The following is a 17,061-nucleotide window of genomic DNA, read 5'->3' on the forward strand; positions in this document are numbered from 1 at the left end:
GTAGATTGCAAGTTCTACACTCTGCAGAACATGTCTTTATGTTGCAGTTTGCACATTTTCAATGCACTAATAAACACATGCACATGCACTGATAACAACCTAAATCTCATACAAGCAGCCACAGAATCAACAGACTAATGTTCATGGCAGATGCTAAGTAAATTCTTTTGAATGCTATAAATTAAGCCAATCAAATACTCAGCCAACTGCCTCGGTACCTGAAATTTAAAACTGAAGATATTTCCTGAGCCAACAGTTATGATACCTGTTCACAGTTAGCACAGTTACTTCTTTTTCTTTTTAAAGGGATCAAAGTTTGTCTTGCTTGATATATTTGACCCATTTAAGACAACTTTCAAAACTCACTCCAAACAAGACAGAAATATTTCATTTGTTCCATGTATGCCCCTCCTGGACATGCAATAGCGCCAGGGAACCACGTGATAAAATGGCAGTTTTATTTTCCCCAGCAGAGCTAGGCATGCTTGCTCCAGATGAAAGGCTCACATTTTCAACACAGAGAAAACATTGACTGCAAACACACTCACATGGAATATAGCAATAAATCCAGAAGATAAAGAATCAACTTGGTTTGTGCATTGATGGATACACAAACTAAGCCATTAAATAGGTGAAAAGCCACTCATTATGGAAAAGTTGGTGATTTTACTTACTATGACAAACAGCCCAATACGTATGCAACTGTGCGCATATAAAAGTGTTAGAAGTATTGTTTAATCCTTCAACAACATTATAATACAATTCTGTCTGCATTGTAATGTTTGAAATGATAGCTACCAGATTTTTAAGTTAACATATAACCCTATTTATGTTCCAAAGGACAGACTTCATTAAAATGCTGATAGAGCTGAGAAGAACTCCATCTCAACAGACATACTTTAATCAACACTCTATAGTTTTAGTATGGCTGTTTACTGAAAAAGAGAAATATATTTATAGTATATGGAGATGTGAGAGCTGTCACAGCTATTTTGTGAAAAAGGGAAGCAAAAAGGAATGAGAAGGAAGAACCACAGAAGCAGTAATGGAAGCAGGTTCTGGGCTTGTAAAGTTGCTCACTAGTCTGCTCTATAATTATGTATTTAAATCTGTACAGGTGCTTGTAACACCCACATCCCTGTAGGTGTTAAGCACTTTCCAGGACTGCCTCAAGTCATCTGACTAGTAAGTGTCACATGCAGATCATGCTCTCATTTTTCCTTCCCAGAGGAAGAATGGCAAATATAAAGGTTTGTTTCATTTGTCTGGGTTTTTTTCAAATGCTAAAATATCAGGTTCCTAACATGTTCATAATAGTTTATAAATGGCATTTTGATTGGTTGCTTAGCTTCAGTTCTGCCCCTAAAGGGAATTCCTGAAGAAAAATATTCAGAAGTTAAACATAATTTATTCAAGACAAAATTTGAAGACAGAAATAGTTAAAAGACCGGTCTTAGTAGAACTATCACTTCACGTGTTTGGTTGACTTTGACAGAAAGTTGTTTTACTTGAAGAAAAAAGTTGATAGGAGATACATCTGGTCGATATCTATTACCTCAGCTAGTATATTAAGTGTAATTAATTGTATCAGGTAGTACATTAAGAATTTCATTAGTGTTACCTGTTGCACCAGTAACAAAGCATTAGAAGATCCATAACATAGAACAAAGCACATTCTAGCCTTTACTACTCATCTTTTATTATACAGTATTTTAACACCACCAATACTGGCTGATGCAACACTAAAACTGTACGATCCAAATAAGAAGCTGAATTGGACATTTCAAAGCTACTTATGTTCAACTAGTTTCCCAGACTTTCAAAGATGAACTTTTACCTGATAACACTTCACAAATGTGAGATTTATTTTTTTTCCTAAAACACGCACATTTCTATGACTTTCAAATAAGAAACCTAATACTTTCACTTCAATTTGGAACAAAAAGAGTCAGTAACTAGAATAACACATCTTCCACTTACCACATATTCTAATATTTTTAATGCATTAATTCATACAGACATTTCACGTACATTACCTTGATTGACTTATCCATATCACTGTAACACAGAGAATTGAGAGATATTTTAAAGGGCCTCCAAACAGGATTCAGGTTGTTTTTAATAACCTGTTAAAAAAAAGGGTCAGAATTGTATTGTTCATAAGAATGGAAAGTAGTCATCATAATGGGTCATACCTTCCTGCCATGATTTCTGTAAGCAAAACCAGTTAACTGCTGCTGTCAATCACTTCCTGCAACCCAAATCCTAACATATAGAATATAAACAAACTTAAACATTCTTAACATGCAATACCATTGTCCAAAAAAGATGGTATCTTTCAACTCCATATTTTTCTAGACTACACTGCGATCTACTATATCATTCAGCTATTACACTGAAAAAAATTAAATTGATCTTTACATAAATATTGAAATTGTGTGGTTTTTTAATAAGCATACACATATATATACATACACACAAATATATATAAAAGCATAACTTTCAAAAAAAAATGTGGAAAAAGATTATATTGGAATTTCTGAATGTATCAATGCTCTGAAGATTACAATTCATTCCAGCTTGTATTTATTGTGGAATGCTACTTATGGAAATATTCCCTCAAGAAATTCATAGTATAGTTAAACAGTAACAGTACATGAGAACAAAAGGTCTCACGATGAATGTTAAACAAGTGATATTTAAGAATAATACTGAATGATCTTCAGAACTTGTAAAGTATCTGTAATATACCCAATATGCCAAATAATAATCTTATAAAGCACAAGAAACTACATACAACAAACAATATTTAATTAATAATACCTAGCAAGAATAATACTTCCAGCACTGTAGGACTGCAAAGAAAGTAACCTCTCTTTTGAAAATGAAAACAGTAAATAGCAATTAGTAATATGAAAAGGTTTTTAAAATCTGTAACATAAAGAACTAATCCTCCAGCCAGTTCTAGGCTGGAGCAGCAAATTCTAGATTCATTACCTAAATTGAAGATGACAGAAATCCTCATGGAAAAGATACATTTTATACAGAACCACCACCTCATGAGAGAAACTATTTTTACAAATCTGACACAAGAAGGATTTATACTTCAACATCCATGCTTCAAAATTAAAATGGTCACCACTTCCAATGCGTGGAGTACCTCATTATCGACTAGGGCCTGAGCTTCCACTACAGTGAGACCTTTTGAACCTACTCCTACCCTGCCAGTTGCTGCCACAGGACCTCTGCACCTCCCTCTGGCCTGCTGCTGCTCAAGCACATTTTCCCTCACTACTATCCTTGGCTTGCCCTTGCTATAATTACTGTCATTATTAGAGCCAGGCGACACTGACAGAAGAACAGCAGTCACAGGAACACCCGAATTTCACCCTCAGAGTAGCACACAGACCGATGTCCCTGCATGAGTATGCAGTACCTTTTCAAAACTTTTGTTTTCTTCTAGATTGCAGAAAGAGTTCGTTAGGGTGTGGGGTTTTTTTCAAGTGCATTTTCCTTTAAAATAGGAAGGCATAAAACACAGAGTAAGGCAGTTTTCCCATTCTATCAGAAAGTCAGTGGAAGAGCTGGGGCGATTCCTAACTGGGCTGCATGTCAACTACCAGACCATTCTCTCCTTTTTGTATGGCACTGTACCTCTAGTGCTGTGACACACTGGAAATCAAATAACCTTAATCTCTAGATTGTTGACTGAAAATATCCTACCTCTGTTCTGTGAACCATCACCCAGTTTCCATCTCCAGTCTGTTTGTGGAATTCCAGATAAGGATCTGACTTTCCAAAAAAATCCTGTATTTAAAGAACATGGAATTATCCCAAAACAGCCTGTGGCATGAATGCCATTAAATGCTAGTTAAAACACACTTAGATTAACAAAAAGTAAACTAAATATTCAGGGAACAAAAGCTTTAAATGAAGAAATGCAAGTCTGATTATATTACCACCTGTGAAAGAGAGAAAGAAAACAGGGCATGTCCATCAATTTAGGATAAAAGTTCTGTAGTGTTCACATACTAAATACCTGGCAGTTCAAGCAAAAGAATACTTGTAAGTACTACAAGGGAGAGTTAGGAAACTAAGGATTTCACCCAGTTCAAAAAAAGTATCATTAAACTGACTAGGAAAAATAACAACATTTTTGCTGTTGTCATTTTTTTTGTTTTGTTTTTAAAAGTCTTTCTAGATATGGTAATTTTAGCCAGCACCAAAATATTTCACTTAACAGATTTGTACACTCCCAAGTACACTCTTTACCATTTATTGCAGAGAGTTAAAAAGTAATCATTTATACAGCTATTCAAAGCAATAGATATACCAAAACTCACTTATATTTATTATTAAATGTGAAGATATACATTTAAATGGAAGCTTGCTGTTCAGGGCCAACCCCTGCAATTCACTTGTCTTATTTGGAAATATATTATAATTAATTTCAAAATAGTCAATTAAGTAACTCTGAAGCAATCTTTCCTCAATTTCTTTTTTAATGTAAGAAAAATCTTAATGGACTTAATTATTTCAGCAAAAAATAAGAATTAACATTTTAATGTTTCCTAACAAGATTCTGATTTTACTACTTTATCAAAGAAACAGCAATCACTTAAATACCTTATTGTCCAGTTTCCTTGCTTCTACTTCCAATACGACCACCCTGTTATCCTTCACTTCTTCTGCTGTAATCTAGATATGCAAACAAAAGAAAATACGTATTTTGTATTCAGGAACTACATAGTTTTCTCATATTCACAACACTCCTATGACAGGTCCATTAAAACAAATCATGTTTGCTCACAAATGAAGCATTAAAAAAACGGAGTGGCGAGAGGGATGAACAATTTGTTTTGACATTGCAATTCACTAGATTATAACACTGACAGTTAAAGATACTGCCCAAACAATAACACATCGGATGCTCTAATTATTCTGATGGATTCAGGGAGACTTACGGATGCAGAAGGTGGGCTGCTCTCCATGGGATGACAAGGGAAATATTAATGGGGGAAAAAAAAAATGCTTTAAGATACTTTTTACAGCACTGTAGATTAGACGCACTGTGTTCAAGCCACTAACTAAAAAAAATCCTACAAAATTTAAGGATAAATGCTGAAGAGATTAATTGTCTTAACTGTCTTACCGTAATACTTCCTCTTCCAGCAGGTCTGCCATTTTTAAGTATTAATGGTTTTGTTACAGTCTTGCTAGAAACTATCTGCCAAGACAAAAATTTGAGTATCAAGTATTATTAACGCAATTTAATAGATTTTCAAAGATAGTGAGCTATTTTCATTTTAATTTTAGGAACTTTTCCATTATCATGAAGATGACAGCATTACATTTGCTTCCCATGATCTCCTACAAATAAATAGGTAATACTTGATATACTTCCAAATTTTAAAATACATTATGCAGATGAATACATGTAGAGTTTCAAGAACAATATGAAATAAAATGTCTTCTAGTATCATGATACACATACATGTACAAAGATAATACCTTAAGTTCCAATCTCAAATTGTTCTTAAGTTTTTCATACCTATCGTTCACACACAGGCAAGCCATGTTTCATGAATGGCTTCTGCAAACAGATTTATAAACACAATGTCTGTCAGGCAAACAAACATCAGTCTCCCCCTGCAGTGTTTCTACTTGATTTTATTTTATCCTCCTCAAGCAATGACTTTGAGAAAGTGTACCTAACTCATTTTATAGGTCCTTCTTTACAACTGTTACTGAATTTCACTTTAAAATGCCTCCATCTTGATAACCCACTTAAAATAAAAATATATCACACACAGGGGAAGAAAAATCCCAAGAAGACTCTCCTAATAAGAAGTGCCTTTGAAAGATCTATTAGAAAGAACAAGTTAAAAAGAAGCTGCATGATTTTGATAGCACCAATAGCAGAATTTCACAGGCAAATGGGAGTGAAATCAACACTAGGCAGAACCAGAATCACTGCTTGCCTCGAGTGGAAAGGAAATTACAAGGTTAACGTGGCCCTTGTCAGCACTCTTATGTTGCTATACACCTATTCTCTTTTTATGAAGCATAAAAATAAGAATTTGTTTATCGAAGTAAATAAATAGGAATTACTACTTTGTGCTCATGACTTACTGTCAGACAGCAATCCGGACAGTCACCATCCTACAGTATATTTCAGGGCATCATCCTAAGTTGTTTTGCAAATAAAATGTATACACACTGAACCGAGGCTTGAAAAAGCAAATGAAGGAAATCTCACTCAAACAGTACCCCAATTACACAAGAACATAATGATAAAAAGTAGTTAATGAGTTGCAGTAATTTATATTTTCTTAATTCTAAGGGAAATCATCTGCATACTTACTTGTCCCAATGTACATTCAAATTCTCCTAAGAAGTCATCATCACTCAGATCAAAGGTTTTGTTATCAATGTCATATATTCCAAATTTAAGTTTCTGAACAAGCTCAAAATAGTAATCAATTAGGAATTTCTTGGCAAACTTTGGGCTCAAAGAATTCTTAACTCTTTCTGTGCGATCAACCTGTAGTTAGAAAGAGATCACTTTATCCAGCATTTCACCAACTAAGCAAGCACTCAAATCAATTAACATATTATCAAAGACTTTCAAAACTTCTTCTTACTGTATAGTATAAAGTCGTATCTTCCTACAAACCTTTTATCAATCATAAGTAACCAAATTATATTACAAAACCCACTGCTTTGAATCAGAGATATCCGAAGATCTGTTTTAATTTGCTCCCTGTAAGGAGTATCTATTCCTGCATAGGGAAGACCAACAGAAAAATGGTATATTGTCAAATCCAGGATGAGATCGTAGTTTTGGAGTACTGTATTTATAAAAGCACATTTAAGCACTTAGAATGCTACTTCTGTTGGTCCACACGACTGGGGGAACAGTGCTAAAAATCAGACAGGTTTAAGTATTTATTAGGCAACAATTACTGTGCTGACTGTATAACTATTATAGGCATAATCTAATGAAAAATATTCAGAGGTGCTGGTATATTATTAAAATATTTTCATGAAATCATACGTTTCAGACTTTTAAAAGGTCCAACAAGTTAGACTGTGTTTTCAGCAGACTCATGAGAAGCACCACACTGTACCTCATACCACTGCTGACCACTCGTGTTCTGGAGAAGCACACACAGCGGGTCGGACTTGGAACCAATATCTTTATCCAAGAGATTGGTGCAGGCAATAGTCAGCTCCACCTTTGTCACGCACTGTGCCGCCATTTGTTAAGCTAGAAAGGAGCAATAGAAATCATTTTTAAAATGGACTAAAAAGCAAACAATAGGACTGTCACAATGCATTAATTCTCTAACTGATCATTAGAATTGTTAGCTTGTCAGGGGTGAGCTCTGAGGCTCCAAATGCAAATTTTAAGATTTACGGTGTAGCAACATTGCAGTATTACTGTCATACTCTTGGCTTTGCCACATAGGCATAAATCTTCATTTCAAAATCTGCACATAAGAAACAAGATCAGGTTTCTTAGAATGCCCAAGTAACCAAATGGAAAACAGGATACACCACGAAGAAAGCACAGTGGATTGAACTGGTGACAATAAAACTTGCAAGCTTTAAATTACATCCTGTAAAGCCCACACGAATGCCAGTATCTTATAATGTAGATATTAATAATAATCCAATGAATAAGGAAAAAAAATTATATGATATAGCCACATACCATACCTTTGTAACAAAATGCTGAAGCCATGAACACGGCAGAATTGGAAAAGGAGTTCAAGGGGGTAACAGGAATAGGTGATCTTGCTATAGTAAATCTTAAAAACCAACTGCCATTTTTAATAATAGGGATAAACAGCTCTGAAGTCAAGTAACAATAAAGAATTAGGAGGAAGTGTTCATTCTGGAAGTCTGTTTAAAAAAAAGAACTGAAAACTTTCTCACATTTCCTTCTAAGTATCTCAGTCATCCTCCACTAGAACCAAGACGACCAGCAGGTATTACATACCTACAGAAACAACTTCATTATCAGTTATGAATCCCACACTGGGATAACGTCCATTTGCAAACCTCATTAGGTCTGGGCAGCAGATATTTTCTCTATATATAAAACCAAATCTCTATAATTATACCCTTCAGGAATACAGTTGATCATTTCCAACAGCTCTTTGGGAGACAAGCCTCTACCATACAATAGCCCTCGACTCAGTCTAAAACTTCCAAATCCTTCCACAAGCAGCCTATATTGGAAGTTCCCAAGCCTCTTTAGCTTCAGGTTCTCCTCTACATTAAGTCCACAGTCTAGACACAGTATCCCCCTGGATTAACTTATCTTGAAAGTGCATGAGACACTAAACAGAATAAGGAAGGAAAGGCATCTTGCATCTATCTAGCCAGCTCACTTGCATCATAAATACACAGTGTACTTGAACATCAGACCATACTTAACCCAACCTATCTCTTTCCTTTTCATTGCATTCATATGACTTTTGGTGAAAAGGAATTTTTTTAGAGGCAAAAAGGGAAATGAACACAGAAAAAAGGAGCAATGAACTGAAAACAGGAGAAAGAAAACACTGTGGTCTGAGGGTATTTTCCTGAGGCTTCTTGTATTTCACTAGGGCACACTTCACACTTTGCCTCTTCACCTCTGTTTTGCTATCTTAGAGATGGACCTTTTGGAGACTGAAATAAATATAAATGCTTTGTAAAGGAACCACTCAAACATCCCTGCACATAAATTATGTTTAAGAAGCATGTCAGATTCATGGAAATTCTCCTGCAACTCCCAAACACCTCAGCACGATTCCATCTTTGAGTATCATTTGTACCATGACTTTACTAAGTTTCAGTCATTGTCCTTGAGTGGAAAAAAAGTGAAGCTCTAAGTATTCAAACTGTTTTTAAACCAATGTTTTTTAGGCTTAGAAAGCACAGCTCTAAAAGCAGTCTGTTTCTTTTTTCCTGGTTCTCTTTTTATGCTGGGATTTTCCATTCCCTACTGCTTTCCTGGCTGCCAGACAGAGCTCATTAACAGTCAGTGGTTTTGACCACAGAATCCAGTGCAGACCAGTGCGTGCCTCCTTAATGGCTGTTTCCAGAAAAACAACTTTCTGTGGACAAAATGATGCTCTAATACCCACTGATGCTGCAACAGCGAGCAGAAATTTTTAATGAATTCAGAAAGTTTTCATGAATTTCAACAGAATTCAAACTTGAACTGAGACATATATCTCAAAACAGTCAAAATTTTCTTGCTCTAACTTCCCTGAAACTCCTTTTATTACAAGTCCCTGAAAGGACATGTAGCCACATTTCCTTTGTTAAAGTTACATTTCCAAAATCACTGGTAAACAGATAGTATCCAGAGAATCTAAAAATCTGGTCAGCTTTTTCTACTTAGCCTGTGTGTGTACATGTCCCACTTCTCCTACATCAGAAGTACTTTCTCACATTAGTATGTCAATTCTGTTACTTCTCCACGTGTCGCTGAATCTCCCACTATGCATCTAATGTGGGCAGAGAGCAGACTTATCAAGAGGTGCTGTGCAAAAACCGTATTTTAATACACGGAGAAAGAAAGAATAAAAAAGCTGCTTCCCTTCCCCAAAATGCAAATGCTCATGTTTAAGACTTAATAATTGCATCCATATTCAATAAAAGGCAACTTATAAGACCACCATGCATTTATTCAAGTGGAGGACACTCAACTTGAAACCCAGACACAGAAGCAAAACTTCACAAATCCTAAAACTGTCCTATAATCTCTTCCATTTCCAGTTTTGCACAATCCAAGACAAAAAGTAATGCAAGGCACTTTCCTCAGAGGTTTTCAGAATATTAGGAATTAATATTTGTATAATGGGTTGAAGAGGTCTGCAATACTTCTAACGCATTTCAAGAAATAATTTTGCCACTTTACTTGAAAAAAGACAACATGATTATCCATAATACCATAAGACTAATACATTACAGTAAATAGTTGTATACAACCCGTTTTTCAAAAACATAAACATTAAAAGTTAGTAAAATACCAGTGAGAAAAAAGTCATTTCTCATTAACCCAAAGCAGTATTTACAGTAGTGAAACTCAGTACATAAACAACAGATACTTCTCTTCCAACACTGTAGTCATTACAGAACTTGCAAAGGAGGCACAGATGTTTCACATGTGTGAACTCAGAAGTCTTTTGAACAGCAGTAGCTGTTGGAGCTCTGTGTACACTGCACGAATCCTCATAATCCCATACTACTCGAAAGGAAGAATGACTCCAGCTCCACCCAGTTCTCCTCATTTCTGAAAGCCCGTGTTAGCTGAAAACTTCCAAAACAGGTTTGGTGGTGGGTGGCAGGATTCCTAAAGATGATAAATATCCTCAAGGATCAGAGTCACTGTCAGGTAAGTAAGTATGCTCTTTTTGAAGACTTGATGGAATACAGAGTTTGGCAGATTGCAGTCTCTTCAGGATGGTGGAAATAAGAAATCATAGCTGCACTAGTGCATTACCTCTTGAAATACCATTCTACAACACACTATAAGATCTAATAGGCAAATCAGATGCAAAATATTCTAAATATGACTAGATTACTCTCACATTTGGGACACTGCAATAACTTTACATGGCCAGATGATATTGTTCAGGCTCTAGTAAGATAAGCCTTGACTGCCAGTAAATTACATCACATAACAAGAGGCTTATTTATTCAGTTACCATTATGAAAGTAACTATGCTCCATGTTAGCCAAATTAAAACCTACGCTTTTCTTGAGCTATCAACTGTCCTCCACATAGGGTACACCATAACGTGAGGTAAAGTACACCAGAATGGAGTCAGATGACAGCTCAATAGTCCTTTAATTGGAATGGCTTTTATGACTGCAGAAACCTATCAGGCTTTTAAGAACAACCACCAATAATTCTGAACAGAACACTGAAAATTACTGTATAGACTGTATGGCAGAACTTGCAACATCCAGACTTGGAACTGCAGTAATGTATGGTCACGAGGGAGATACTTGTTCCTGATCCTATGCCATGTCTAGGCTGTCTAAGAGACTAGGTCAGCTGAGTATATTACAAGTCCTTCTGCCTGAACTGTCATTACCAAAGAAAAACTCTAAGTCAAGGACTAGACTTGTCTTGCAGTTCCACCGATCATAACACTCTTTCAATTCCACTAATGATTCTACTGTAGACAAGTGGAGTCCACGAAATAACCCAGCCAATGTCTGCTTTTCAACAGAAGCTGTAAACATGGTGTCACGGTTTAAATCTGGCGAGCAGCTAAACACCACATAGCCTCTCACTCCCCTCTCCCCACCCCCCTAGGGAAGGGGGCAGAGTTGGAGAGGTAAGGGTAAAGAGACTCACATGTTGAGATAAAAACAATTTAATGATTGAAATTAAATAAAAATTGAAATAATCATGATAAAACATACAAACAAGTGATGCATGATGCAATTGCTCAGCAATCACCAACCAATGCCTAGACTGTTCACAGCTAGTGACCCCAGAGGAGTGAAAATCCCAAAACTGCAACCCTGGAAGAGTCAGATCTTACCAGCCAACCCTCACCTATATACTGAGCATGACATTAGCTGATGTGGAACATTTCATTGGCCAGTCTGGGTCTGTTGCTCTGGCCGTGCTCCCTCCCAGCTTCATGCACACCTGCACACTGGCAGGACACAGGGAGTTGAAAAGTCCTTTATTTCTTAGCAACAACTAAAAACAGCAGTGTATTATCAACATTCATCCCAGACCAGATCCTGTACTGAATACAAAGCACAGCACTATTCTAGCTAATAAGAAGGGAGATTAGCTCTGTCCCAGCCGAAACCAGGACACACAGCACACTACGTGGAAAGGAAGAGATCTAGTATCAGAACAGTCTAACAACAAAGCACTTGGGAACTCTCAGACTGCAGCAATCCTGTCAATGCTGCAGCACCAGAGGAGAGTACAGGCTTACCCAGATAACCGTCCAGAATTGTACAATGATACCTAATCTGACGAGCAGAAATACATAACTAGAAGAAGACAAAAAGACTAATGAAGTGAGAACTACTCTAGCTGGGTTTGGCATCGCTGCCTTTAGTCCTAAGTCTCAAACGTGTTCTGATGTAAGTTATTGCTGTCAGGGAACATTTCCTAGTTCCTGTGAACTACTAACAATAGACCAAAAATCTGTATTTTGTAATTACATCAGGGCCCAGATGGACACGGAAAAATCAGGGAAAACATTTCAGAACTTGCTGACAAAGTCTGTTCCTGATCAGCTTATCTTCTAGCTATAATGTTACACTTAAGCATTTTATGTAAACTGTGTGCCAAACTGAAAAACACATTACCACATACAAGCAGTCCTCTGATCCTTCTTGGATTATTAAGTATTTCCCAGAACCCAGGCAGATGACAACATGGAAATAAATTAATTATTCAGACAGACCATAAAAATAGAAGTCTTGAACCAAGCCTAAATCTAAAATAATGCATATGAAGCTTTACTGTCCTGAATGTTCAGTGTGTGCCATTGTTCAGTCTCTGCTCTTTCAGACAGGACTAAGATACCATTTCTTGGAAACAGAAATTTTTGTGGTAAAGATCTCAAGGTCTGTATTCCTTAGAACCTTTTCTATTGCACCTCAGATCAAGCAATAACAGCACTTCTTCCAACAGCCCTTCACAAGGAGGGTTCCGGTGAAGAGCGGGCACAAAAATGGCTGAAAGTTTAAAATGAAGGTAACCTTGGAGACAACATCCATCTGACGATGAACCCTGCTCAATCCATAATCTCAGCACAGTCCTCCAGCATTTCTTTGTAACAGTTGCATATGCAAAGAACGGAGAATGACAACAGTCTCAGAAGATGCCATGTCTGCTGCAGGACACCTCACAGGAGCTGACATTTCATACAAAGTTACAAATGCTAAGACTGTTTCATAATCTAATTTCATCACTGCATTTTAAAACCAGAGGCTTCTCTAAAGATCATACCTCCAAATCTGAATTCTGGCTCCTCTTTTTCTCTCCCTTTACAGGCAACACAGCTAACAAAATTGTCCCGTGGCACTAACTGATGTCCTGACAAGTTAATAACCGAAGCAGCTCAAAGTAATACATCTCAACTTGAATAGTTCTGTATTTAAAGAACGAGACAAAACCTCGAGTGTAAACTGCATCTTCTCACATTCGTTACTTAGCATGCATGAAGGAATAAGATCTAGTATTTAAGAACTCTGAGGCATGAGTGTGTAAGAAGGGAGACATTGTTTTATCTATGGGAAATGAGTAATTTATTTACCCAAGCTTCATCATACTCAGGCAGTTCAAATATTTATCTACTGGATTGGTAGCACACTGGTGTAACAAGTCAGGCAACTATTTGTAGAGAGTTCCTATATATAAAAATCTATCAGTAAGTTACATTGACAAAGAACATATTTAAAATTCTATTCTAAATTCTTTACAGACACTTCACAGACCTGAAACTATTAATTTGACTTCTAGACCAGCTAACAAGATTACTTTGAAACAGACATTTCTAAATATCCTTCTGCTGACCTTTTTATTCCTGAAAATGTGTGTCCACCCTTCAGGCACATCTTTAATGCTGAGTGTTCTTCCCAGCATCTGCCTCATACAAAAAGTATTTTAAGAATTTTGGATGATGCTTTGATCCAATTGAACTACATTATAAGCAGCAATATTGTGTCCTGAACAAGAAAATTAAGAAACACAGATCTCCTGACTTCAAAATTTAGTTGTTTTAAGCAGACAGCATTTAACTAGGGGAAAGTGTGTTTCCAGTGTATATATTTTATCAGAATATTCTTAAATCAATTACTTTACGGAAAATAATCTATCAACTATGCAATTTGAATAGTACTTAAATCATGTATTCCTCATTGCAATCTCTTTGTAGAGTCTCTGATCGGCTTTACATAACTAACATTATCCAGAAGAAAAACCTGTACGTTACTAAAACTCGATGCATTTTATTGCAGAAACAAGATGCAAGTGACCACACGTTTTAGACTAATCCTTCTTACAGTCCATTTCAAGTCTGGCATGTTGTGGCACTTCACTGTTACAAATACGAGTTCTTATAAATGAGTTTATTGTAAGTTACCTCAGAGGTCTGCCTCTAGGCTACTCAGCAGAAGCCTAAACTTCAATATTAGCATTAAAATGTGAACCAAGAACTGTTATTCCCATGTATCAAAGTAACAGGTTTGAATGCATATACTTTGAGGAACTACAGCTCCTATTAAAATACAAAACTGTTCAACAGTTTCACATGTCCGTGACAGCAGCATTGTTAAGATTATTTATGGGAATCTGAAAGCCTTTGTGTTGTGGTTTGGGCCTGATCAGCAACCAACCCCCGCAGCTGGTCACCCTCCCTTCCCCCTCCCCACCTGGGAATGGGGGAGGGGATTAGAGGGGTGAAGGGAGACTCGCAGGCTGAGATAAGAACAGTTTAATAATGGCAATAAAATGAAAACAATAACGATGATGGGGGAAAACAAAAAGAAATATATAAACAGGCGATGTACAGCGTAATTGCTCACCACCCGCTGACCAAACCCCAGCCCGTTCCCGGCCAGTGACCCCGAGATACCAAGATCCCACAATCGCAATCCCAGAAGCGAGAGAGAGAGAGCCCCTTCCCAACCACCCCTCGTCTATAGAGTGAGGATGACGTTCCATGATATGGAATATTTCACTGGCCAGTTAGGGTCAGGTGCTCTGTCCGTGCTCCCTCCCTGCTCCCTGTGCCCTGGCGCACGGGCAGGACATGGGGAGTCAGAGAGTCCTTGAAGTCTCGGTAGCAGCTGAAAACCTCAGTGTGCTATCAGCATTTTTCCCATACCAAACCCAAAGCTGAATCCAAAACACAGCACTCATCTAGTCCCTGAAAAGGAATATTAACTCTATTTCAGCCCAAACTAAGACGCTTTGTTAGAGAGCAAAGTAGAAAATAAGTTACGTATTTTAAAAGTCCAACAAGAGAAGCCCTTTAAGATTTTCAGAACGAAGATCAGATTACCTTTTTTGGCCTATTCACTTGATGCTTTTTTTTCCAGTAAGATCATAGTGCTTTAAAGTAAGTAGACCAAAATCAGTGGCTTGCAAGCTCCCAAAGGTGTTTATGCTTTAAGAAACCTACGCTGCTAAGAGTTGTCTAAGAAAAATCCATAAAAACACTATCCTACAATGGTCCAGCATAGCATTAACACTAACTTCAAAATGACAATCACAAAATTACAATTTACTATAGCCCAGATGTATTTCAAACCTTCCTCTAGGCAAACCAAGAGCTCTCCAGTCAGCTGTCCTTCAAACCTGTATCATAACAGCTACTTGCACTCTGCATTCACCATGCCTGGGAGGCATCACATGTGCTCTGCATTTACACAGGCAGTGGCTCTGAACACAGGCACACAGCAATCATGCTGCCTCCTCGAACCATCAGATTATTACACATGTGCTTATCACCCACCATGAGGACTTTGTAATAACCCTTCTGGATGTGAAGCACCAGAAGCAAACTGCCACCACCAGAACTAATCCTGCTGGCTCCTAACTGCGCCTTGGAAAAAGCACAGAGTATGTGCATCTGATCCAGCTACAGGATGGGAAGGCTCTATGGGCTAGTCTTCTTTCAACCATAGAAGAAAGTATGAAGCAAGTGATCCAAATCATTAAGACTATTACTTAAACAGAAGCTCGGATTCAGCAACCCAGCCCCAAAAATCCTACATTCAGAAATACTTCGAATGCTTAGTAATGCCATTTTTAAATCCCTGAGCACCAACGTCTCATCTAAAGCAACATTAAAGATAAACCAAAGAAATTAAACATAAACCCTGACTTTCACTGAAAAATACACAGAACTAATAAGGAAGGAAAAAATGTATCTTACTACTTAAACTTTTTCCTTAAATGTTTTTCCTAAAGGAAAACACAGAAGCATGATTCTAAATCAGAATAATGGAAAAAAAAAAAAAATAAGACTCCACAGCAGGTAATAATATTAACCTATCTGTGGAGTTCAGATTTTAGTTTTATTACCCCTAAAAGAAGGACCTCTGGTGTTGTTTGTACATAACAGCTACTATGGCTTCCCTCTAGCCTTAAATTCTGGAGAAACATTAATGCCTTGGGCATAACACAAGGATGGGAAAACACTGTGGTACAGCAGTTCTACCGTGGAATTCTGGCAGATGACATTTAATAACGGCCTAGTTACTGATTATAATATAACGTTGTAATATATAATAATAGCTTAGTTATTAACAACCCACTCTAACAGCAGCTCAAGAAGATTTTTTCTTTTTTCAGGAACGATGATGACTTTTGACAGTCTCCTTTCTCAAGGGTAGCATTACACGGGCACAGAGACCGGCACCCAGGGCTCCAACGCCCTGGGGTGCGCAGCTTTAACCTCACCGAGTTTCGCTACCTGAGGGACGGCGAACCAGACGGCAGATTCCTTCCTCGAGCTCCGCAGAGGTCTGTGTCCAGTCTCCCGCGGAGAGCTGCCTGTGTCTCGGAGGAGGAAGCGGACCAGCCACCTGAGGGGAGATTTCACAAGAGGAGACGGTTGGGACAACCGCCGCCTGCAGCCCCAGCCCTGCCCTGCCCTGCCCTGCCCTGGCTCCCAGCCCCACACCCGCACGTCGCAGCGCGGTACGAGGCGGCCGCCCCCGCCCACCGGAGGGACGAAGCGGCGGAGGGCCCGCTGGAAGGCACCGGCACCAGCCCCCGCTCCCCGGGCCGGAGGGCGAGGCAAACCCCGCCTCAAAGGGGCTGACGCGCTGCCGGGCGGGGTGACGGGACGGGACTGGCCCCTGAGGCACAGGCAAACGCCAGAGCCCCGCGGACAACAGCGCGGCGCGTAAGGCCGCAAGCCCCCGGCCGAGCCTCCCCCTCTCTCACCGGCCGCTGGCGGCAGCGCGGAAGCGGCGAGGCCCTGACGCCGCCGGTGGCCACGCCCACGCCAGCCCGGCGCGCCCCGCCGCGGGCGAGAGGCGCATGCGCAGACTTCCCCTCCCCCC

General features: G+C 38.5%; 1 protein-coding gene across 4 annotated transcripts in view; it reads right to left on the reverse strand.

Moving 5' to 3' along the window:
- Nucleotides 1-17,020, reverse strand: part of CPNE3 (copine 3) — a 31,191-nt gene extending 14,171 nt beyond the window's left edge. Inside the window, exons 1-8 of one of the 4 annotated variants that reach the window (XM_033005844.2) lie at nucleotides 16,943-17,020; nucleotides 16,467-16,578; nucleotides 7,131-7,270; nucleotides 6,365-6,544; nucleotides 5,153-5,227; nucleotides 4,627-4,698; nucleotides 3,724-3,807; nucleotides 2,037-2,126 (exon numbers count right to left, since the gene is read on the reverse strand). In XM_033005844.2, the coding sequence (XP_032861735.1) occupies nucleotides 2,037-2,126; nucleotides 3,724-3,807; nucleotides 4,627-4,698; nucleotides 5,153-5,227; nucleotides 6,365-6,544; nucleotides 7,131-7,262 (633 nt within the window). In that variant the 5' untranslated portion in view covers nucleotides 7,263-7,270; nucleotides 16,467-16,578; nucleotides 16,943-17,020. Of the gene's footprint in view, nucleotides 1-2,036; nucleotides 2,127-3,723; nucleotides 3,808-4,626; nucleotides 4,699-5,152; nucleotides 5,228-6,364; nucleotides 6,545-7,130; nucleotides 7,271-16,453; nucleotides 16,647-16,718; nucleotides 16,902-16,942 lie in introns of those variants that run through there. The other 3 variants (XM_033005846.2, XM_033005848.2, XM_033005847.2) reach the window with 3 other exon arrangements.
- Nucleotides 17,021-17,061: the final 41 nt, after the last annotated feature.

The sequence above is a fragment of the Tyto alba genome, unplaced genomic scaffold, assembly GCF_018691265.1.
Source record: "Tyto alba isolate M040663 unplaced genomic scaffold, T.alba_DEE_v4.0 Super-Scaffold_9, whole genome shotgun sequence".
Lineage (NCBI taxonomy): Eukaryota > Metazoa > Chordata > Aves > Strigiformes > Tytonidae > Tyto > Tyto alba.